General features: G+C 46.5%; 1 protein-coding gene across 3 annotated transcripts in view; it reads right to left on the minus strand.

Annotated features, from left to right (window-relative positions):
- LOC146869499 (E3 ubiquitin-protein ligase TRIM39-like) overlaps positions 1-25,291 on the minus strand; it is a 155,167-nt gene that overhangs the window by 98,703 nt on the left and 31,173 nt on the right. For all 3 annotated transcript variants that reach the window (XM_085600901.1, XM_085600829.1, XM_085600992.1), the window contains exons 3-4: positions 8,833-8,928; positions 1,187-1,417 (exon numbers count right to left, since the gene is read on the minus strand). In XM_085600901.1, coding sequence (XP_085457027.1) covers positions 1,187-1,417; positions 8,833-8,928 — 327 coding nt within the window. The remainder of the gene's footprint in view (positions 1-1,186; positions 1,418-8,832; positions 8,929-25,291) is intronic.

Below are 25,291 nucleotides of genomic sequence, written 5' to 3' on the forward strand. Positions count from 1 at the left end.
TTCGTACTTTTATTTTGTTCTTTTGTTTAATTAAAATGTTTTATATGTAAATCCATACATGACTAAGATTCTTATTTGTCCAACCTCACAAGCATCTTCGAATTAATAATTGTACAACATTAGCCAATTTTTTACGTTCCAGATTCCCTAATGTGACTGTCACTTTTGTTTGTGGAGAGTGGGGGTGAAGTGGGATGGCGGCCAAGGAGCTGCTGCTGGGGGATGTCTGAGCAGTGTTGAGTGTCCGACCTGCATGATCGTTGGCTCCATTGCATCTGTTCTCAGAGACTTGCGAGCCGGCGGGCTGGCTCGTAGATGAAGAGCTGCAAGCCGACTGGCTGGCTCGTAGAGTGAGAGCCGGGGCAAAGAGGCACAGCAGCGTACTAGCTCGCAAAGGTAGAGTGCTGCGAGCTGATGGACTGCCTTCTAAAGGCCTAGCTGCAAGCTGGAGATGTGGGCAGAGGGAGCGTGAAAGGGGTATCTCGCACACACCGAGCTCGGTATATTAAATTGCCCCCGGCACCTTTGTTTTATATTTTCACTCAATGCGAAGCACAATATGGCTGCTAACAGTTCCTGGTTTGAAGTGTTAGCGGCCAATCAGAGGACACTTCCTGGTTTGAAGAGTTAGCAGCCAGAGGCAAGCTCGTGCTCGGGAGTTAGGCTCCGCCCAGATATAACGGATTTACACCATTTTGACAAAAGTGTGCTTTCTGGACCAAGACCTTTCTCCCTGCCAAATTTGGTGTAATTCAGTTTGACCTGTAGCCTTGTCTAAAGTTTCCTATGGAAAATGCATTGAGAAAACACGTTTTGGGACCCCCCTTTTCTCTCAGCCCCCCCTTGACCAATCACCCCCAAACTTTCAAGATAGGAGCTGATCAGAAAAAAGAGAAACTTTTTGGAAAATTTCGTAAAGATTCGTCAAACGACGCCAAAGTTATAAGCACATGAAAAAATGCTTTTACTTTGGAAACGTGGCACTAACGATAACTACCTACTGGCGACCGCCAGTAGGATTAGGATATATATATATATATATATATATATATATATATATATATATATATATACACACTGAAAAAAACAAAGCTTATAGGGACGTTATAGTTAGGTTTAGATTTCACCAGAATCCAGAGGAAGGAATACTACAGTTCTAAAGCCACAGATTTTGGATCAGTCCTACCTTTAATAACTCTATGTCCTGATGTTTGCACTTCTCCTCTATCTCTGTGATCAAGTTCCGGAGGATCGATTGCTGTTTTAACATTCCGGTCACTCTTCCCCGAATCATCCTTAGATTCTCCTTCTTCTCTGTCTCCAAGTCCTTGAGGATATGTTGCTTTTGTTGCTCCAGGAATAGTTCCAGTTCCTCAAATGCAGCTAAGATTTTCTCCCTCTGGTTTCTCAGTTCTCCCTTTGACAGAAAAAATCAGAAATATAAAAGATCAGTTCTCGGAGAAACCAGTATGCCAGCCACAGAGTAGTTTAATTTTGGAAAGCAAACAAACACCACATGTTTTAATTATATTGTTCTTATTCCAGCCACCGCCATTGCTTTACATGTGTTTTTTAACTATTTGTATCGCTACTGCTAGAACAGCAAAACAACTGGGTGACAGCCATTGTTTTCTCTTCTTGAATACATAGAGTGATGGAAGTTAAGATAACAGAATGGATATCATTCAGTCAAAGTATTAGGAATGCATTGGATAAAATATGGGGCAAGTGCAAAATGGTAAGTTATGTGCTGTTTTATGGACATGATACAAGTTGATGCCAGAAAAAACACTACCAGGATCATGTAGCATGAACACTAGAAGAAAGACAAGACTGCCTAGGCCCCATTCCCACTGCCAAAGTTCTGTTTCTCTAGGAACAGCAAATTTAACAAGCAAAGGGGATTCCAGAAAGGTCTTATGAGTGAGGGGCTTCAAGACAACATCTAATTGATTCAATAAAGTGAGTGCTGTGCCCTTTCTATTTACCTGCAACCCATTCAATTCCCATCCACGGTACGTTTTCAAAGCTTAAAAAGAAGAAGGCGCCAGGGAGGGGTGCTTTAACGTCTGTATTATGATTCCCCAAAAACACTTTTAACAGACCTTGAGTAAACTGGCTACCACATTGTAGTTTATGACCAACATATAATGTGACAGAACAGCACAGCTAAATCAGTGGTGCCACTGGAACACCACCCGTTCACTCGGGCTGCTGCACTGGCTCTAACTGTATGGACATTGATCTCTGATGCAGCAAAGCCATGAATCCAATATGGTTAAAGAGTAGAGTGGCCAGTGAGCCTTAGATGCTTCAAAGGCATCTGCACAGGGCCTTGGCTTACCATGCATCTTTTTGAAGAGTTAATTAAACGTGAAATCCTACACGAAAGCAAAGCTAAAATGTCTCCTTCCAACATTTACCGAGAAAGCATGGGAAAGCTAATTGGTCTTGCCTTGAATATGCAGTTGATGACCAATTGGCTTTGCCAGTACATGCTTTTTTTGGTGTAGCTTTGATAAGTATACCAAGAAGAATACATATATGACCGATATAAGTGCAGGCATGATTTAGCAGGCGTATTCATGGGCAAAAAACCTAGAATTTTTTAATGATGGCCACTGGTGTGTTAGCAGATGTTCACAAAAACCAGCAGCTATCTTGGAAAAAAAAATACAATTTATTGTTGTATGCCCACCGATACTGACTGTTAGGAATGGGATCTCTGGTTGGCTAAGGCTTGCGCCAAAGCCAGGCAGAGACCACCACTCTAAGTCAGGGCTGGGGAGTTACATGCCAAAGATAACCCCTGCTCACCCCCTTGGTAGCTTGGCACGAGCAGTCAGGCTTATCCCGGAGGCAATGTGTAAAGCGTTTGCGCGCACACCCAACACCCTAGGCCCACCACAAAGGAAACTCCACACAAGTCATATATAAAAAATAGCCTTTGTATTATAATAAACACATTAGATGATAATCACATAATTTACACTGTGCCAACTGGCACTGGGCAGAATTTTACAGGGGACTATTTACACAAGACAGGGCCACATGGACCACTGTCAGAATTAGCACAAATCACCAATTGTAAATGTAGAACATATACCAACTGTAACACAAATTATAACTGTAGAGCACAACCAGTAACTACTGGTAGAAGGTAAGTACACCCTACGCAATCCTAAACACCTTAGGCATATATCACGCAGGGAAACATGAACTCACTAGCATAACCTATACTAGGAAAACAATCTCCTAAGCATAGACACATTTAGAAATAGAAATAAGCATAAAGGCAATGCACATTACGCAAAAGTACACATGTAGAAATAACCATGTACCCTAGGTGAGGGCACAACACAGAAAAACTGTCCCCAGGCCAACTTGGCCTCTCATGGTCTCAAACGCCCTTTGTCCAAAATGTCAGGGCTGGGCTGCGCAGGCAGCCAAGGAAGAATGCGCAAGGATGTTGAGGGCCTAACTGATGCAGCCGCCCACTAAGTGCTGGGCAGCTGGGAACCTGAGCCTGGTACCAGCGTGCCTCCTGGCTCTCCTCTGGGCTCTAATAAACAGTAGGGCCCAAAACAACGTAGGTGCCCTGTAGGCTCTAAGAATAACACAACTGTGCCCTTTGAAGCCCCACTCCGGGACTTCTCAACCTAAATGCCCCCAAAATGTTGGAGTCCCGCGCTAGGACTCAGCAAGACAAAATGCCCCCAATAGAAATGTCGCAGCTGCCCACTGTCGTGCGGGGCAGCTGGAAGCCACCAACGATCACTGGCACCCTCTGTGCCATCGAGGAGCGTCCCCCGGGGGAGGCACCGACAATGTGCCTCACCTCCAGAGGCAGCCCCCACTCACCGGACTAAAGCGGGGGCTACTTCCGCCGATGTTGCTTCTTCTCCCGGTCCCTCTCCTGGGACCGGGACTTCACACGGAGCCCGCGAGGCTCCGGTCGGTAGAGGCTGCACGGGGCTCTCTGTTCACCAGCACGGGAGCCCTGCTGCAGCAGAGAGGCCCTACATCACCCGGGCTTCTTCTCCGGCACTGCGCTGACTTCTTTCAGCCACTCCTCCTTTGTGCACCGGAACGCGGGGTGGGCTCCCGTCGGCTTCTGGCTGTTCCTCCAGGCACAGGAGCGCGGGGTAGGCTCCTGTCCGCTTCCTGGTTCTTGGAGCGCCCCGCCCACAGCAAGTACGCTCTGTGAACTTCCGGGTCACGGCGGTGAAGTCCTCTCTCTGCAGGGTCATGCGGGGTGGGCACCCACTTCCACAAAAGCAGACACGCGGGGTGGACACCCGCTGAAATTATAATAAAGTGGCAGGAGGCGGGGGTGGGCACCCGCGAGAACGAGCGCAACAGCGGGGTGGGCACCTGCCGCAACTACGACAAAGCGGCAGGAGGCAGGGTGGGCACCCGCAAGGACAAGAAATAAAGATAAGCGGGGTGGGCACCCGCCGCGAAGGCACTGATGCGGGGTGGGCTCCCGCTCGGTTTGGCTTTAAACACAAATGGGCGGCAAATAACGCGGGGTGGGCACCCGCTCGGTTTCACGGTCCTGTGGGGGAATCTCCGCGCCGGGGATTCCCTCCTGAAAGGATCGCCGCTCCGCACTGCCAATGAAATTAGGGGCGCTGCTCCTCAGGATAGTAAACCGCTTCTCAGAAATAAAAATACAGCGCTTCCCAGGCAACCAAGATTTAGCGCTTCTCAGGCGCCTGAGCGCAAGGTCCAGGAACAAAGTCCTTAGGAAGGCAGGGGGGGCAAGGGCTGGGCCCAGGGGCCAGCTCACAGGGCCCTCCAGGCAGGGAGGCAGTCCCCAGTTGCGGTCCTCCTGGCACCCAGCAGCAGGCCCCCCTCCAGTTAGGATCAGCAGAACACTTTACATGTGGTCACAGCCCCTTTTTATATACACATTTCCTTTGTCTCAGGCTGCAGGGTTAAGGAAAAACCAGATGCAACTGGTTTTGGAGCACTCTGTTGTGCTCAGCCCCTCTCCCCATTCACTGGACAGGCTAGGGACATCAGTCGCACCACAGGGGGCGGAGCCAGCATTGTGTAGGGAAAGCCCAGCCCTATTCAGGTCCCAGGTGCACCCCTCCCACCCATCTGGATGTAAATCTCCCTATTCACCACTGGGGCAGACCCATCCTGACTCCTGGAGCCAGGCACACCAGCCAATCACAAGCTAGACAATCACTTCACATTTATTACACAGACATGCCAGCTTCTAGAAGTGGCACTTCTACACTAGACACAGTAACGCCGCACACATCATCGCGCAGCATTCAATCTCACGAGTTTGCACATACCAAACTCGACCCTGCACTCCCCACGCATCAGGAACTACCATGGACACACACATTCCCCATGCATTCCTATGGGAGGGCAGGTCAGTCTCACTAAAGACATACACAGCGTGCATGCACTTTCCACTGGGACACAGTGTAAAAGCGCCTAGAGGCCTAAAACCACTTACACGACATAGGGAAAGGCTAGAACAAATTCAAAAAGTTTTGGGGGTGAACCTGCCAGAAGGGCCAAGTCCAACACTGACTTTATCACAGCATCAAAACAAGCACTGGCAAAGCCAATATATGAAGAGTTATCTTTGGATACAGAACTTGGTGGAGGGAGAGGAATGGAAGAGTGAAGGGCAGCAAAAAGCATGAAAGAAGCAGGAAAGAAAATAGCTCCTCATGCACTAGAACACAAATTCTTAGCAAGCGGTATAAGGACACAGAACCTACAGAAAGAATGAGGGGTGAAAGCGAATTGCCAGTGGTTTGATTTACAATGTGATTTACACAGAGGCAATCTAATGGCTGGGGCTGGAGAAAGAAGAAGATATAATAGGCCTCTTGATGACAACAGGTAAAGCTGTCCTCAGACAAGAACTTCAAGTTTAGTAAGACAAACTTTTAGATTCAATAACAAAAAGGATAACTATTCTTAAGACATTGTATCCTTGTGGAAGACCCTGGAGGGCTCACCTTTATCAGACTAGGCATTTAGAACAACATGCAAACTCCAGACTGGATGAGGATTCCTGACCAAAAGATAGGTCTGGAGAGGCCTGAGACTCAGATGTGTATCTGTATACCCAGCTAGTCTACAAGCAATCAAGGCTAAAGAAGAAACAAAGCAGATGCGTAACACAGGCCCCCGCAGCCACCGCATTGCGGGGGGGGGGGCCGCACTCCAAGCGCCCCCTCACTCAGCGGAGCCAGCAAGACTCTTGTCTTCATTAATTAAATGGTGTGCGCATGCCCGGCCCTGGCCGCTGAGGCTCTCCTCTTCATTAATTAATTGGTGCGCGGCGCGCAGATGTCTCCGCGTCTGCGCGGTCTTCAGTGTGGGGCATAGGGTGGGGCTGGTGACTATTGTCAGTCATGCGCATTGTGCAGCGCAATTAAAAGTGTGCATGAATCGTGACCAGTGAGGTGAGGGCGGCTGGCGGCCTGTGGCGCTGGGTGGGACATAGTGGGGCACCCCTTCCGCAGCCACAAAAGGGGCAAAAAGCAGACTGCGTTGGGCTGCTGGAGAGGCCCAAGGACTTGGCCCTAGCCCGCTAGTTCTTGAAGCGCTCTAGAGCGTTGTCCACTTTGTCACCAAAAAGGCGACGGCCATCAAAGGGCATGTCCATGAGGGTGTTCTGGACATCCCCCGAAAAGTCAGTCGATCTCGTCCAGGCGTAGATAAGATGGGCTACAGACGTTGAAATTATCCTGCCTAGAGAGTCAGCGGTATCCAGCCCACAACGGATGGTAAACTTAGCCACATCTCTTCCGGCGGTGACAGCCTAGGAGAGCACTGTGCGAGGCAGCACCTAGGCAACTGTATCCAACACCGAGTGGGTAGAATGGCCCAATAGACATGCAGTGTTTACCGACCTCAGTCCCAAGCTGGCGGAAGAGAAAATCTTCTTCCCAAGATGATCCAGCTTCTTGAATTCCCTTTCCGGTGGAGTGGTAGGGAATGTGCTCCTGGAAGTGGAGGCTTGAACCACCAAACTCTCCGGGGTGGGGTGTTGGGAGAGGAAAGTGGGGTCGCCCAGAGCCAGGCAGTGGCGTCGGGCAATCATACTATCCATGGGAGCCCCCGTGTTGGGCCTGGACCACGTGCCCAAAAGGACATCAGTAAGGGCCTCATTAAACGGCAGCAGGGGCTCCGAAGAGCTTGCAGCCGGCTGAAGCACCTCTGTCAGAAGGTTAGTCCTGACCACCACTGCAGGAAGCTCTGCGCAACACCACTGCATATGACACTCCCTCCTCCATAGCCACGGTAGGAGGAGACAACATGGCAAGGTCAGGGGAGGTGTCAAGACCACTGGCATCCCCCAGTTCCTCTCTCCAGTCCTGTTCAGCCCCTAGCTGATCAGTTAAGGGGTCACCTGACCCCTCCCAGTCCTCCTCCTCATCCTCAGGTTGCCAATCTTGCTGAAAAGGGACCCCAGGAGTGAACATGGGTACAAAAACCCCGCTCGGCACAGATCCGGCGTCAGTCGACACCGGTTCAGCTCCAGGTTCACATGGGGATGGAGGCCGGGGGTTGATGCCGGCCAGGGACATGACCAGCGTCTGTTGCAGTTGCAGTGCCGGAGGAAGCGGCGCCAGTGGAGGTGTAATAAGGTCAACCGGCTGATCCAGACCTGGATCCAGGGGGGCCTGCGGCGCCGGAGCCGACGGCGGAGAAGGCCTAGGCCCCCCATCTGAGTCTGCGGGGCTCGAAGGTGCGCCGGTGGGTTCGGGCTGCCCAAAGATGGCATGCATCGCCTCGTAAAATTTACGAAGTTGGGCAGGAGTCGCTCCGGGTCCCGGGAAGGGAGGGAAGCCCGGAGTTGAGTCTTCGGGCTCCGTGCGTGGAGCCGCGGGAGGGGCAACAGCCTGCATCCTTCATCACGTAAGCTAACCGACGGGGAGAAGTCAGTTAACCGTGTGTTTTCTGTTAAGCATATTCACATGCATCTGCTGGAGTTCTCGTTGTAAGCACACAGACATACATTTCTATTCACACATGTTGGCTATGTATATTGTTAGTATGTAAAGTGCTGCAGAGCCCTCCTGGGCCTATATGCCATACTATAAGCTGAGATGTGGGAGGGAAGCACCTGTGCTATGTCAATGGCGCCTGATGTGTGACAGACTTTGCTGCTGCTCTGCTAACCCATCTACTCATGCCAACTACTAGGCAAGCCACTCTCCCTTCTCTGCCACAGTAGCACTGATTCTAGACCCTGCAAACCTTCAGAGGTCACACTATGAGTTGGCTTGGTGGAAATGGGCCGACTGACAACTCTACAGAATATTTACCTTTACCTACAGACCATAGGGCCTTCTTGCTAGGTGACTGGACAAACTCATATTGCAGCAGCAGAACAGAAAAGACTACAACTGACAGGGACGTAATTGATTCTTTGACCTCTATCCTCCTTTACCCCACAAGACCTCTCCAATTGAATTTCATGAAGCTGAACTTATGTTAAGCTTTAAGGCATATTCAGCACGAGTGCCTGGGAATATCTTCAAGTCAGCATTGCACTATTGCATATACACAGATGCACAGTTCCCTACAAACTCATACTTCACTCCACACGCTCCCAGATTCAAAGTTGTACCCAGCTAAATCATCCACAAAACGAGAAGACACACAAATACAGACTTGTATCTTGTGAAGCACACCTTCCTCCACGGGTAGAGGTAGGTAGACAAAGATACAAAGAGGCCCTAAACCTCACAAAACCTTAAAACGGACCAGGAACAAAAACAAAGAGGCACATACCATACAAGGGAGAGCGCGCGCACATACACACACACTTTAATTGACACTCACCATTGTAGATTTGTACGCCTTGTCTTCTTTGAGTTTAGATTCCAGAATAAGTTGCAAGTTCTCCTTCAGAGGAATTAGCCAGTCCAGGAGCTTACCCTACAGAGGCCAGATGCAAAGAGAAGTGTAGGGTTAGATTCTAGACCATAAAGCATCCCCACTAACATTTCAAGTTGAGCCAATGAGAAAGCTGAGAAATGGAAAAGATAAACAATGTCTGCCTGCTTATAAGCCAGCTAAGGGGGTCTGCTTGGTGCTTGAATATGGGGCAGGAGTCAAAGAAGACATGGGGTTGGGAGATGGACGGTGTCAGAGAATGGGCAGGAATGAGGAGATAAGCGGGTAGGAGAAGGCAAATTAGAAGAAATTAAAGTAATCATATATTATTTTGCTAATGATAAAGGCTGCAGAAGGGAGCAAAGTCTCATGTGCAGTATCTTGTCACAGTGAGGGATTTACCCCCAATGATTCCTCCACCACATAAGGCAGCGGATTATAATGCAAACACCTTATAACAATAACGGCTTATCTCTCCCTCTCTAAGTAGGCCTTTAAATGGGGGGTTACACCGTAGATGAAGAAGCAGATTTCGGAATGCAATATCTCAGCAGAGTCATACTCCTTCCATCCATTAAACAATTTCCTGAAAACGAGGTGGGGAGAATGCGGTTTGAAATAGAATTCTGCTACAGTCACACAATGCCACTTCATTTGAGAGATGCATTTAAACATAAAGAGAGGGAAAGAGAGGTCGACCTGTGAGGTATTTACATTTTAAAGGGCTTTAGGCCCAGGTACAGTTGCTAAATCACAGTAAAGTTTGTAGGTTTGTTTTTATTTTTTTTATAACTGGTAAATGATGCCCATTGGGTGCACCATTGTATATGCTCCTCATCACTTGGACTCCTCAACAAAGACTGGACTTTATTCCATCTTTTCTCTCACACCCACACGTTAGGACTGGACTTTGGATACTAAATGATCAGATCCAAGAGAGTGGACAAAGTATTGATTGAGACGAAGTACTATGAAGTACGTTTTCAACACAATTGAGGAAAATAATGTACTTTGATGTAAGTCTTCTGTCTGTCAATGACTGGCTACCACGACTGTTGGTCCAAAACTTTGGAATAGAGATTGACAATCTTGCTGCTAGTGGGTGAGTGTGAAATAGCAGTACCCTCCCCTTACTAACCATAGAGAAGGGCCATGGCTGCTGCAATGTTCTGCTTTCAGGTAAGTGTCTGCAAAATTCACCTCATTTGCAGTTCCATTAGGGGCAGATGTATCATCATTGCAGTTTGCGAGTCCTTAATAGTGAATGTTAGCGATTCGCTATTAAGGAATCGCAAAATGCAATGTATGTAAGTTTCGCAATAATAATTGCAAATCCTACACATTCCTTAATTGTGAATCGCAAATTGCGATTCGCAATTAAGGAATTCCTTCCCATGCATTCCTACGGGCCTAGAGGCCCATAGGAATGAATAGGAAGACATTCGCAATGTCGAGGACCCAATAGGTACTCACAAATTGCAAATGCAACTTCAAGGGTGCCAAAAGGACACCCTGTTGCACCCCTGAAATATGCGTGTGCACATGTAGCGCCCATACATGCCCTAAGAAGGGCATGTATGTGCGTGAAATGGCTCTTTGAAAAATGCAAAAAAGTAAATTTTTCTAGGAAATTGCAAATTAATTTGGGATTTCTTAGGGCAAAATCACACAACTTGGGTGCTTTCAAAATTGCATTTAAGGAATCGCAATTTGTGATTCCTTAAATGCATTAGCAAAATAGGTAATCGCTAATTCTAGCAGCACCTCCTAGTTTTGGAACTATCCACAAGGAATTGATCAGAATAGCACAATTTGTTAGTTAGGGGTCCAAAGCCCAAAACACCTGCCATAATTCACGCCAACCACAATGCTCATAACACCAAGTTGACAACTACATAGAAACACAAGACCAGCTATCAAGATAACAATATCGCAGTGTTATAAAGGAGTGAATTAATCATGACCAGAGCTTCACTTTAACTTAGTTTGTTCAGTGAATATTTGTTTTTTTAATCATATACTACATTCACCTTCTTTGAGAGTGTACCGTACCCTACTAGTAATGGCCTAGCATGTGGCCCTTTGCCCAACCCTCCTGCGCCCAGCACACTGCAGATAGCCAACCCCTGCTGTGCACGGCCCTAGGACTATTTCCTTATTGAATAAAAAGTTTAAGGGATTGCAATACCTTACAGACTCAAACACCCTCGCTGGTCTATAAATCCAGCGGAAGTTGAACAAACATCTAAGGTCTCTTGCCGTAAGTTTGCATACCTTGGACGTGGAGTTGTGGACCTCCAGACTTGCAAACTCAGTCTGGGAATCAGCCAACCCTGGAGCAGAAACAGCCTTTCTAAACATTTTACAAGAATGTCCCTGCCCTGTAACAAGAGCTGCAACATTTCCCTTCAAGTTAGGGTCAGCCAGTCATGGACCTTGGGATCCATGGACCTTGCGTTGGATTTGAGGATTCAAAATGGACGACAGGAGTAAAAGCTCCAGATTCAATGATGCTTTTTAAATATCTGGGTCCACAAATGATCCGCAGACCATCTGTGGACTAACAGTTCAGATATCTGTAACTCGAAGAGATCACATGAATTCGAGGCATTTTTTGGAAATTACTGAATGGATTTACACCAAACTAATTAAATATACATTCACGCCTACTTGTTTATGTTCAGTCGATTTTGCGTGCAGGAGAGAGCAAACATTTCTAGGGGATTTAAAAATGGAAACATTACACTTTTGACCCACAGCTTGACCAAATGAAATCGAATCTTTATTGTTTTCAGCCATGACGTCCATAACAATTAACAGTACACATAGAAACATGATGGATATAATACAGATGCACAGTTGACTCTTAAGATCAAGTGAGGTTAAAATACAAATAGTTCAATATAATCATCAATTTTGAAGATTATGGTGTTAATGGTTCATGTGACCAAATTATGAATTTGCATTTTTTCTTCTTGGGAGTCAAACCAATGTGCTACCCTTAGATGTACTAGATGCATGATATAAGAAAAAAGGGAGCGTAGCTGAAAAGATGGTTGGTATTGTGGTCGTAAAATAAAGATGTGTAATACGTTTGTGAGTTAATCCCTCAAATACTCTAGATTTCCCATTCAGGCGGTTGTCGCTGTAAAAGTATTAATGGGTGCAACTCTTGATATGGTTTTGCAATAACACTAAGGGAGAAGCTTGACTAATTGAAGGGAAAAAAGAGACGATGCTAACAGACCAATTAAAATACACTGGTCATAAAGTACAAGTGCATTTGTCCCACCCTCGTGAAGAAACCCTACAACAACAGCAAAGAGAAGGGAGTCCACCTGGGGTAACATTTGATGGGCACCAGGGGAGAATAGGTTTCATAGACACATCAAATTAAAAGCCCCCGTTAAAGTGCGAATGCATTTGTGCTCCCACAATCGTAGCCCTACAGCCGGACTGCGCAAGATCGCTAAGTTGCGGCGAAAGATGCCAGCTGTTTTCATTGAAGTGCTTCAAAAAAGGCCATGCAATGCATTTTATGACAATGTGCTCATAACATAAAGTGCATATGCACCTGGACAGACTTTAGGAAGTGCTAAGCCGGGGTTAGTAGCTCTCTTGGAAAACATTTGAAAAGTCAGCCCATCCACGCCTTTGTGGTCAAGAGATGTCTGTCATAGAACATGGTTTTTCTGAACTCCTGCTCTTAATTTCTGGGCTGCATGAATCTAAGACGAAACAACCAAGACAATGTTTTTTTCATCTGATCTCATGCAAAGAGCTTCAGCTTCGTTACACTTCCTGATGTGGAACTTGATAAAAAAGTGGGCGTAAATATTGTTTACATGTACTTAGCACGTAATGGCATAGCAGGAGGAAATGCGTTAGTGTTTCCCAGCCTCCCAACGAGCACAGGCAGCAGTCTGACCCCTCATCAGTATTTGATGGCCACCTTTTAATTGCTGAAGCCGCTGGAAATGTGCCCCATTGGATTCTGAGGTAAAGGGATCTTCTTTCTTTTGGAAAGATGTCATCTATGAAAGTTGCAGGGCCCCAGTCTTGGTTAAGTGACAAGTAATGTTTTAGCAGGGGGACTGCTTGACTCAGCTTCACTTGATTGCTATGATCCAATGATCCCTTCGTAGCCATATCAAAGCTAGCCTTCGTAATGGTTTCTGGATGGAGCCAAAGATCTTTAGAGGAAATGTTGTGTAGGACTTTTGGCAAGTGAGCAAACCATGGTATTGTGCGATGATCTTGTTTCGTCATGATATCCGATAGTGTGGATCAGTAAGAGGCGAGCTCCCCCTTGGACCAAAGGCACATCCAATATTTTATTGGTGCCAGTGCTATATAATACTCATTTCTCCAATGTCTAGATCTATTCTCAGGGCATCCATTAGTGTTCCGCGGCCCAAGTGGAGTCCCCGTCGTAGGAATGTGGTTTCTGTGATTTGCACTGATGGAGTTTTCCTGTACCTCCAGGTCTCAGCACCATATGTGCTTGCTGCCCTCGCTTTCATTCTGTACGCCAGCATTGCTCGGCCAACTGAGCAGTTTCAACAGTGTCTAGTCAATCTCAGCACCACTTCAGCTTGCTGAGCCAGGAGGGCATTACTGGTATTACTCTTCGATAGCTGTGGGGCCCACAGGAGATAGCCATCAGACGGACTCCCAGATGGCTGTAGGTGAGCACATGATCCAGAATCTGAAGGTTGCTCGTAATTTTGTTTTTTGGTTAAGAATCATGTATTTTGTTTCCACAACATTGATGGTAGGACTCAAAACCTGCCTGTAAACTGTGCATTGATATCTCTAGTCTGGCAAACAGCACAGCACCGTCAGCACAGAGTAATATTGGTATTGGTTCATCGCTAAGTTTGGGCACGTCAAGGTTGAGGTTCGTTAGAGATTTCATGACATCATTTATATAGTAATTTTAAATAGTCGGTGCTAGGACGCAGCCTTGCTTGACGCCTCGCTGTATTGGAATCTCTGCTGTATATTCACCTCTCAATCAAAGCATTTATATATAGCGCACTACTCACCCGGAGGGTCTCAAGGCGCTAGGGGAGGGGGGGTCCGCTACTGCTCGAACAGCCAGGTCTTGAGCTGCTTCCTGAAGGCAAGGTGGTCCTGGGTCAGGCGGAGGTGGGTCGGGAGGGAGTTCCAAGTCTTGGCGGCCAGGAAGGAGAAGGACCTTCCTCCTGTGGTGGCTCTTCAGATGCGGGGGACGGCGGCGAGGGCGTGGCCGGTTGATCAAAGCTGGAGTGTGGGAGCGTAGAAGTTGAGGCGGCTGTTGAGGTATCCTGGGCCTTGGTTGTGTAGGGCTTTGTGTGCGTGGGTGAGGAGACGGAAGGTGATTCTCTTGTTGACCGGGAGCCAGTGCAGATCTCTCAGGTGTCCGGAGATGTGGCTGCGATGGGGGATGTCCAGGATGAGTCGTGCTGAGGCGTTCTGAATCCGCTGGAGTCTCTTCTGGAGTTTGGCGGTGGTTCCGGCGTAGAGGGAGTTGCCGTAGTCCAGACGGCTGGTGACGAGGGCCTGGGTGACCGTCTTCCTGGTCTCGGTGGGGATCCATCGGAAGATCTTACGTAGCATGCGCAGGATGTTGAAGCACGACGAGGAGACGGCGTTGACTTGTCTGGTCATGGAGAGGGAGGATTCCAGGATGAAGCCCAGGTTGCGTGCGTGGTCTGTTGGTTTGGGTGCGCTGCCCAGGGCGGGGGGCCACCAGGAGTCGTCCCAGGCGGTGGGTGACGATCCCAGGATGAGGACTTCCGTCTTGTCCGAGTTCAGTTTCAGGCGGCTGTTCATCATCCACTTGGCTACGTCTGTCATCCCTTCGTGTAGGTTGGCTCTGGCAGTGGCGGGGTCGTTGGTGAGGGAGAGGATCAGCTGGGTGTCGTCGGCGTAGGAGATGATGTTGAGGTTGTGTCAGCGTGCGATGGCTGCGAGGGGGCTCATGTAGACGTTGAAGAGGGTAGGGCTGAGCGAGGAGCCTTGAGGAACGCCGCAGATGACTTCGGTGGCTTCTGATCTGAACGGGGGGAGGCGGACTCTCTGTGTCCTTCCGGCGAGGAACGAGATGATCCATTCCAGTGCCTTCTCCTGGATTCCGACGTTGCTGAGGCGCTGCACTAGGGTACGGTGGCAGACAGTGTCGAAGGCCGCGGAGAGGTCAAGGAAGATGAGGGCCGCTGTTTCTCTGTTGTCGAGCAGGGCTCGGATGTCATCGGTGGCTGCGATCAGGGCGGTCTCGGTGCTGTGGTTGGCCCGGAAGACAGACTGCGAGGGGTCGAGGGATCTGTTCGTCTCGAGGAAGGCGGCCAGCTGCTTGTTGACTGTCTTCTCGGTGACTTTTGCAGGAAACGGGAGCAGCGAGATGGGGCGGTAGTTCTTGAGGTCGGTGGGGTCGGCTGATGGCTTCTTTAGTAGAGCGCTGAGTTCGGCGTGCTTCCAGCTCTCCAGGAAGGTAGCCGTGTCGAAGGAGGTGTTGATGATGTCCCGCAGGTGGGGTGCGATGACAGCGTCGGCCTTGTTGAAGACGTGGTGAGGGCAGGGGTCGGTCGGAGATCCGGAGTGGATGGAGTTCATCGTGCGGATAGTGTCTCCGGTGCTGATCGGGGTCCAGGCGCGGAGGGTTGAGTGCTGAAGCTGTTGTGTATGTCCGCAATCTTGTTGTGGAAGTAGGAGGCGAGGGAGTTGCAGAGGTCTTGTGAAGGGGTGATGTCGTTGTTTCCGGCGTTGGGTTGGAGAGCTCTTTAACGATGTTGAAGAGTTCCTTGCTGTTGTGGGCGTTGTTGTCCAGTCGTTCCTTGAATGCAGTTTTCTTGGTGGCGTGGATCAGTTGGTGGTGTTTTCGGGTGCTATACTTCACCTTAGTGGTATTGGCAGAATGCAGTGAAATTAAAAGCTTCAGGAACTTTTCCGGGACTTCCATCTCATTTACAATTTGCCATAGTGTGGGATGGTCAACGATATCGAAAGCAATTTGCCATAGTGTGGGATGGTCAACGATATCGAAAGCTGTGTGAAAGTCGATGAATATAAGACATAGTGACGACTATTTAAGGTGTGTGCATTTGAAATAGATAAGATTTAATCTAAATACTTGGTCCACTGTACGCTGGCCTCTCCTGGAGCCCACATGGTACAGGGACATTAGGCCTTTTTCTTCCAGCCACTTATCCAAGCGAGATAATAACAGCTTCTCAAATATTTTTCCTACACTTTCAATCTATGGAATAGGCCAATAATTTCCCACAAGGTCTCTGAGCCCTTTTTTATGTAAAGGCACGATTATTGAGTTTCTCCAGGGATCTCCTCAAGGGACAAATTGTTGTTGAAGGATCGAGTCAAAATAGGTGACCACAAGGTTAGATGAGTTCGAGAGACGTCTAATTAAATTCTGTCCAGGCCAGTGGCCTTGTGAGGCTTTTGGGCTTGAATTGCTTGGACAACTTCCTTTCCGCTGAATTTGTCCATTGCCGGATTGAATAATGGGAGCGGGCCCTAGCGGAAGGAATTAAGGGATTACAAGTGTTTGAGATGACTTTTGTAGGTGTTAGGTGAACGGGAAGATGTTGTTCTGGGCTATTATTGTCCTTCATGTTGGACTTCAAATTAGCTTTCCCGTTGTGATGCTTTGGTTGGGGTAGGGTTGCCTCCAGTCAAGACCTGGTGTTGTGTAGCTTGGCCATTCATTCCGCACTAAGCATTTATGCCAACTTTCTGGTACAGAGTTATGAAGTGGTCTATACAGAGTTGTGGGCTAATATTCAGCTCCAGGTGCTTTGGAGGATGATCTTTTTTTTTTTTGCAGCATTTTATATAGCGCAAACTTGACCCAAATCCAATAAGGTATCAGAGCGCCTTACATAGCACCAGTTACGTTACATGAGGACACACATTCATTTTTTTGTGAGGCAAAGAGAGATTAAGTGATTTGCCCAGAATCACAGGATGATCAGTGTCGTTACCGAGACTCGAACCCAGTTGCCCAGGTCCGAGGTTGAGCGCCATAGCCGTTAGGCCAACTCTTCTCCACCACCTTCGCAACCCTATCTTACAATCCCACAGAATTTCTTGGATTTTCATAAAGATAATGAGTCTGGCAAAGCTTGCCAAAGCTTATACGCATGATGCTTCTTCTTAAACCTTATCAGCTGTTTATACTGCTTCCTACTGTTAAGGAATAACTGTTCATTAGTATCGGACAGATGTTGGTTCTTCAGAGATGTGGTCAAACACCTTTTTAGCTTTACACATTCCACGTCAAACCAGTCCAGGCAATCTGGAGGTGAGTGTTCAGAGGCGGCATGGATTTTGCTTTTTCTTTCCACGGCCATCTCTACCAGCAGCTCATCAAATTTTTGCAGATGCTGCTCCTCCTCATTTGTAGGTAGAGTTAGGATCGTGGTATGCAATGTTGACCATTTATGACGCATAATATTGGTCTTTGTCTCTCAGTTGTGGTTGATGTCAAGAATGTTTTCCTATTTGGTTTCAAGACAATATTATGGCCACTCGGATGTTGGCTGGAGATAGGTGGAAGAAGCTCGGATTTGGATGCTCCAGAACCATGAGTAGTGGATCATGATCACTTTCAATCCTGCCAAACACTCTAATATCAAAAATAAGATACCATGCTTCAATATTTATCGCCATATAGTTGATGATACTTTGCCTATGGCCAGTTATAATGGATTTTGGTGGGTTATATGATGGTGTTCGGCTGTTCAGTGGACGCATGCCTTCTTCGACTAGAACTTCGAAGATGAATTCACCCTACTTTGTGCTCACGCAGTGCTCTTTAGATGGTGAGGGTATATTCCATGTGCTATATTTATCAGTTATTGACTGACCAGCATTGAAGGGAGCATTTTTGTATTAAAATCGCCACAGACCAACATACAGTTATTTTTGATGCGAGTAGGCACTATCACATACTGTCAGATAACGACTTCAACACCTCTTCCAATCTTTCCTCACGAGTTGTTCTATGAAGAGCAAATCATCGGACTTGACCAGGACCCATTCGCCTGGTGGAAAGTACACATTCAGGATTTCAAATTACCATACCTTGCTTTTTAGTTTGATGATTTGTATATTTTTATTTATTATAGAATGGGTTATTTCAGTGTTTGCTAGCAATGATGTTCTTATCCAAGTGGTCAGGCCCCACTACAGGTCTGTCCCGTTTGCTGCAGGTAGGTGATATGATGAGTAACCATCTCGGTCGATAATATAAGATGCCATGTCTCTGGCAAGCAATCAATCTTCTGTTGTTTTAAAAAGGACAGCAATCAATCAATCAGGGTCTCAAGGTGCTGGAGGGGCAGGGGGGAGGTTTGATCAGCTTCGTGGTCATCCGAAGAGCTAGGTCTTGAATAGGTGCAGTGTCGGGCTTCGTCTGATGTGGAGGGGGGAGTTCGTTCCAGATCTTGGCCACGATGTAGGAGAAGGATCTGCCACCCGCTCTGTCCCTTTGGATGCGTGGGGCCAGGGCTAGGTCGGCAGAGAGGAGGTTTCTCTCGGGGGTGTTCCGAAGGAGATTCTTTTGTTGAGGTATTGGGGTCCGGTGTCGTGGAGGGCTTTGTAGGTGTGAGTGAGCAGTTTGAAGGTTATTCTTTTTTATGAGGAGCCAGTGGAGGTCGAAGTGGTGCTGGTTGATGTGGTCATGTCGTGGGATGTTGAGGACGAGTCTGGCTGCAGTGTTCTGGATAGTCAGGAGCTTGCGGAGTGTTTGGTTGATTCCGGCATAGAGCGCGTTTCCGCAGTCTAGTCTGCTGTTGATGAGTGCGTGGGTGACGGTCTTCCTAGAGTCAGGGGGGGATCCATTTGAAGGTCTTGCAGAGTATGTGGAGGGTGTTGAAGCATGTGGAAGACACAGCGTTGATCTGGTGGTTCATGGTGAGCGAAGAGTAGAGAATGATGCCGAGGTTGCGAGCATGGTCCATAGGGGTAGGTGGGTTTTCCGAGGGCAGGGGGCCTTCATGTGTTGTCCCATGCGGAGGGGGTGGAGCCGAGGAGGAGGACTTCCGTTTTCTCCAAGTTGAGCTTCAGGTAGCTGCTGCTCATCCAGGTTGCGACGTCTTTTATCCCTTCTTACCTAGTGATGTCGGGTTCCTTGGTGAGGGAGAGGATGAGCTGGGTCTCGTCAGCGTATGAGACTATGTTGAGTCCGTGTTTTCTGACGATGGTTGCGAGGGGGGCATGTAAACATTGAAGAGAGTGGGGCTGAGGGAGAATCTTTGGGGTACTCCGCATCTGATATCTGTAGGCCCGGAGAGGAAGGGCGGAAGTCTTATTCTTGGTGTCCTGCCAGAGAGGAACGATCAAGTCCAGTCTAAGGCAGTTCCCTGGATGCTGGCATCGTAGAGTCTGGAGGCTAGTATAGCTGGGTGTTGATGACTTTCTCGATGACTTTGGCGGCGAAGAGGAGAAGAGAGATGGGCCTATAGTTCTTGGGGTCTATCGGGTCTGAGGAGGGCTTCTTGAAGAGGGGTGTGACTCCGGTGCATTTCCAGCCATCTGGGAATGTGGCTGTCTCGAGGAAGCAGTTGATCGTTCATCGTAGTTTGCGTGCATGTGCGGCAGGTAGGAGCTGGTGGGTGCTCCAGAGTGGATGCTAATCATAGTCTTTGCGGTGTCTTCTGTGGTGAGAGGGGTCCAGGTGAGGAGGGTTGGCTGGATGGCGGTGCTGATGGAGGGGTGTTGGGTCGGAACAGTAGTCTTGGTTGTCGAAGTTATCATAGAGCGTTTTGATCTTGTGGTGGAAGAAGAAGCTGTGTTTGTTGCAGATGTCTTGGGAGAGAGGGATGTCAGTAGTTTCACTGCTAGGTCTGGTTAATTCTTGTATGATGGAGAAGAGTTCCTTGGAGTTGTAGAAGCCAGTCCTCATCCACCAATTTTGACTTTAGGCCTGCTATGTTCCACCTAATGATTTTTAAATGTGTTTTTGGACTAATTTTCCGTATATTTATTCTACAGGCAGTGTCCTTCTTGATCAACCAATGACGGTCTTGAAGAAGGCAGGAAATCAAACCTTTGTTTATTTTCTGTTGCAATGTTTTCTATACAAAACTTCACATCAGTCAAATTGGCCCAATGGGGAAGAGGTGTGAGCTAAATGCATCTTGTAGAAATGAATTTAAGCTTTGCCTAGACTTCAGCAGTTTTACAGGGATGTTTGCACTTGGTTGCTCTAAGTATACGAGTGGGTACAGTTCAATTTTCAGTGGCTCTACTGAGATGCCCCAAGTATTAATTAAATCCACATGGTTGGGAATTTTGTTTGTTATCCTTATACTGGACCATGCTGTATGTGTAGACTCTCTTCCGCCTAGCTTGTTTGAAAGAATCTTACTGCGAAGCAGATCATTTGACCTTCTATTTTGCAAGCCTGGAAAGGAGTTTATAAGTTGCAGGATATTACTTCTATTTAGGATACCTTGACTCCCTCTCGATGTATATTCTGGAGTGAATATGATCGTCGCCTGTTCTTTAACGATGGGCGCAGTATCCTGAGTTTCATCAAGCAAAGTGCTTATCAGCATGTGGCACTGCCTGGGATCATTTATAGGCTTTCTCCTGGGATCTAATGGTGATGGTTGTACCCCATCATGAATCAAATTTGTTGGTTTGGCCCAGGGGTGTAAAGAATCGTCTGGAGCTGTGCCGGTAGATAGAGATGAATCTAGTGGGGGCAGACTTTGGGATTTTCCGTAGATATCTTTTCTAATGCGTATTTCTGTTATATCCAACTTGGATTCAGTTGATGGACAATGTTCTTCATTTGAGGGATGTGGGCTTGGATGGTAGTTACTCAACTGACACTCTGGGCACCAGAGGCTTTCTCTGGCTGTGACACGGCAATGAATTTGTGGTTTGCCTGAATGTTTTGTGATGCTCAATTGTTCAACCTTATTGGGCGTATTTTCTCGGGTCTCCTGCAGTAGATCAGTTTTATGATGTCCACCCACAGTATGAGGTGGCATTATTATTGCCTCTGTTATTGATGGTTTATTTCCATTGCAGATTTCGGCGTTTGCAGTAGAATTTGACCTGACTCCTGTTGGTGTTAGATATATTAAGTGAGTAAGGAATGCATGCTTCCCTACACAACATACCTGGATTTCGGTTTGAAAAATCTTTGGATCAGCCACCTTTCATTGTTTTGGTTGCAAGCTTTTTTGTGCCTCCTCCTTGTTCTTGGGTGTTTGAATCCACCAGAGATCTTATGATAGTTTGAGGAAGTTGTCTCTGTTTGACTGGATGAGTAGTAGTGATAATGATCCACAAGTATAGCTTTAGAAGAAGCTTTATAGGAGCATACACACACCAAACTCCCAACAGACTCAACAGAACTCAGTAGAACACTCAACAGAACTTAGAACCAAAGTTGAGCATAAACACAAAAGCATCAATGACATTACAAGTTAATAGCCCACAGGTTAGACTGACCTCTATGATGCACCTAAGCTGTAAAAGAACACTCAACACTTAACCGTCTAGGTACACTACTACATACCTTCCTTCTTCATAAAAAAAATACAGAAAATACAAAAGAACACATAAAGGTTCCAATTGATTTGCATAACTAATACATTGCAAAATATTTTAGGCAATTGACCTGTCAACAGAAAACACAACAGGTTCAAAGTTTTTTATCATAACAGTATCACTGACTAATCAGGTTCATTGCCACGGTTAGAACCTTCAACGGCAAAAACATTTGCCTTGGCCAACATGGTAAGGCTCCACCAAGACCATTTGTTTAATAACGCAGATGTTCTTCCTAGCTTCACCACTTTAAGAATTCCAGAGACTTCGAACATCCTTTTTTAACGTGCACAGGCAGTTTAACTTTTACCTTGTCCCACACACATAGAGGCTTTTGTTTACACATTTTCACCTTGGTCACATTCTCCCTTTTCTTATCATAGTTAAGACTCACCATTTTATATATTTCTTTAAGCTCCACCACATGATCCTTGGCACTTAACCAACCAGGATTAAGTTCCCGTCTCCGTTTCCTTCCCTTAAACAATACAAATGGTGGAAACTTTGTTGTACAATGTTGGGTACAATGGTATGGCCCAAATCATATCTGCTACATGTTTCTTGAGATCAATGCATCCCTTGAGAGCCAACTGAATACTATCTACCAGAGTTTTAGTAAATCTTTCAACTAAACCATTCATATTTAAAAAATGTAATGCTGTTTTTACATACTGAACATGTGCATTCCTAAGGAAAGAAGAAAATACATTCGAAGTGAACTGTGTGCCATTATCTGAATCTAAATACTCAAGATATCCTTCTCTTCTGATTAACTCTTGTACAAATCTAATCTCGTGGAACCCATTTTACATCTACCCACTTTGAAAAGTAATCTATTACCACTAAGATAAAAACTTTTCCACGTGAAATGCCTTGATATGGACCCAATATATCAATAGCCAATTTCTTCCATGGCTTTTCAGGAACCGAAGAATGTAAAACAGTAGAATGCCTTGCCTTGAGTACTTTATCTGAATCTACACACAAAGAACAACCTTTCACTAAAGTGATATCATTACCCCTATACGGCCACTAAAATGTATCTCTCACTTTCTTGATGCTATTGGTTTGTCCTAAAAGTCCTAGATGAGCAATCAAAATCAATTTTTTCCCAATGCCAACCGGCGGAACAAATTATTAATTTTTTAAGATCAAATTGTTAGCAATTGTTAACTCATGTCTGACTTTCCAATACACACACATTTCATCATTTACAGTAGCCTCCATACACTTTTCCTTATATATCACATCTCCCAACATCCTCAACAGTAGCTGAGACACAATTCTACTGTAGCAACAGGTCACATTTAGCTATGACATTACTAGCCAACCTGGACAAACAGTCCGCATGTACATTTTGGACTCCAGGTATATACACTACAGTAAAGTTATAATCATATAACTTTGCCAACAATTTCATCAGTCGAGACGATGGCTTTCCTGCTCCATTTTTGGACAACAATATTAGGGGTTTATGATATGTCCTGAGTTTGAAAGGTTTTCCCCACAAGTAGGTCTTAAAGTGTTCTACAGTCCATGCACAACCTAGAGCTTCTCTTTTTATAGTAGAATACTTTGTTTCTGCCAAAGTGAGTGGCCTGGCAGCAAAAGCAATGGTATGCTCAACACCTCCATGATTTGACTCAATACCGTGCCTAACTCTGTGGCACTAGAATTAACTGTAACTATATTGGCTGTAGATTGGGAAAATGCTGCTAGCCGTTTACATCCAATGATAGCTTATTTAACCAATTTGACCGCCAAAGAGTGTGCCCTGGTCCAGTCAAACTTAACTCCCTTTTTAGGTCCCGCCTAGCTATTGCGTTTACGCAATCGCTATGCGAGACTCTAGTAAAGGGGCATTTTAAAGTGCTCCCAAAAGTGGATTGCATGGCGAGCACGCGCACAATCACGTGCATCATGCCGCCATGCAATCCGTTTGGGGAAGCGCTTCAGCCCACTAGCGCCCTCGGCATCATACTTCAAAGGGTCCGCTCCCCCGCCTGGAATGCGCTCCCCCGTCCCGCCAAGCGCGCGCGCCACGCTCCGCCGGGCTTGTCTTGTTTTTATTATCCCTTGTCTGCTTTTCCTTCCAAACAGTTAGGGACTATACAATCGGATCCATGTTTCACTAAGGTGTATAATCGGTGGCGAGCCTCCCAGTGTGACTCCTCACCATGACACTGGCATGGCTTCCATGCCCCCCGACACTAATGCTGTGTCTGTGCTCTCACCGAAATGTCATGACCACATTTGCAGTCTGTAGTTCTCCTGATTACAATGACCTATATAAACGTATTTTACTCTGTATATTACTGCTGTATATTTCAATGCATCATATTTCAGTAGTGCGCCTCTTGATGTCAAGTGTGATGGTGCATGAGATCGTCATCTGGGAAGATTGGAGCCCTTCAGTGCTCTGGATTAGGACTGTAATTGGAACCAATTTAAAAATTGTTTTGCTGTTCTTCTTGTACAAACGTGGCAGCTTTGTAGCCCGCGCAGTCATGAGTGGGCTGTTATCTCTGCACTGAGTTGCCGACCATGTAAAATTCCCTTTGGAACTGGCTGCAATGCAGGCCAGCCTGACCTCCTTCCATGCATGTAATGCCCTCCTGCCAAGCAATGTCCTCTCCACCCTGTCGCCCCACACCCACCCGCCATCCCCACTCACACCTACCTCCTGATCAGAGCAAGTGGTAAGTGTGAACGTCAATTGCATCGAAAAGAAAATGCCATGCGGAATTGTGCCTGATAAAACAGAGTCTGACAGACCGGCAGGACCCTCCCCACTTTAAGTTCTGATTAAAACAAAACCTGCTCTTAATTACAGTTGTGTAACACACTCTACTCTCAGTTGGTATTTATTGGATTTCCAAAGCATGTAAACCCAAATGTAGCCAACACTGTGAATGTTGGTGTTTGTGTGACAGTTCACCCTAATATAAGAAATGGAAACACAGGCCGAGTCAATGAGCTGGAAGGCTCGTGACAGCATGGGGAGTTAAAAACACACGCCTTTTTTGTGAAAAATACAGGCAGGAAACATATTGCTTTCCATCTGTATGTAAATTTGTCATTTTTATTTATGTATGTTCTGATAGTTGATGTTCACCACTATTTAAAATATGTAGGAATTGCTATGTTCATCTTTCCTGTAATCCATGCTATTTTACCTATTCCGCACAGTGCATTGGACACATTAGAAGTTGGTGCACACAATGTAAAAACCATGACAGAAAGATCTTATTAGACAAAACAGATGCAATTTAATAAGAACACTCTTCTTCTCTTTAATGTAAGTTACTATAATCATGCGTATTCTTTTCTCTGGGAAACATTTTTCTAGCACTAATGCATGGTTGGGATGGTTTCTAATGCACTAAGCTCCAGCCAAACGCAAATTGTAAAAGTAGATAAACCTTTTATAACTCCATTCCTTTCTTGTTCAAAGATCACTAAACCTTTCTTCAGTATTTGACACCATCCACCATGATGTCCTGTTGATACACACATCCCTATTTGCAGGAGTTCAAGAAACTGCTGTATCCTGGTCACATTATTATCTTGTAATTTGCACCAAGAAAGACAAACCGGGACTTTATTAATCTGCACGCAGCAAAACCAACTGTAAAGTCCCACAAGGAATATCCCCTTTCCTGTGCCCGTTTGGGGTATATAGCTATATCTTTAGCAGATTTTCTGGAAAACATAATATTTTCCCCCACCTATACACACATGGTACTCAGATGTGCCTCAAGCTGAAAGAGGGATGAGGAAAATTATATTAAGTAGGCGACCACTTGAAAGAAGTCTCCGATCTCTCTCATGTCCCTTG

This window comes from Triturus cristatus, chromosome 1_1, assembly GCF_964204655.1.
Source record: "Triturus cristatus chromosome 1_1, aTriCri1.1, whole genome shotgun sequence".
NCBI classification, from domain to species: Eukaryota; Metazoa; Chordata; class Amphibia; order Caudata; family Salamandridae; genus Triturus; species Triturus cristatus.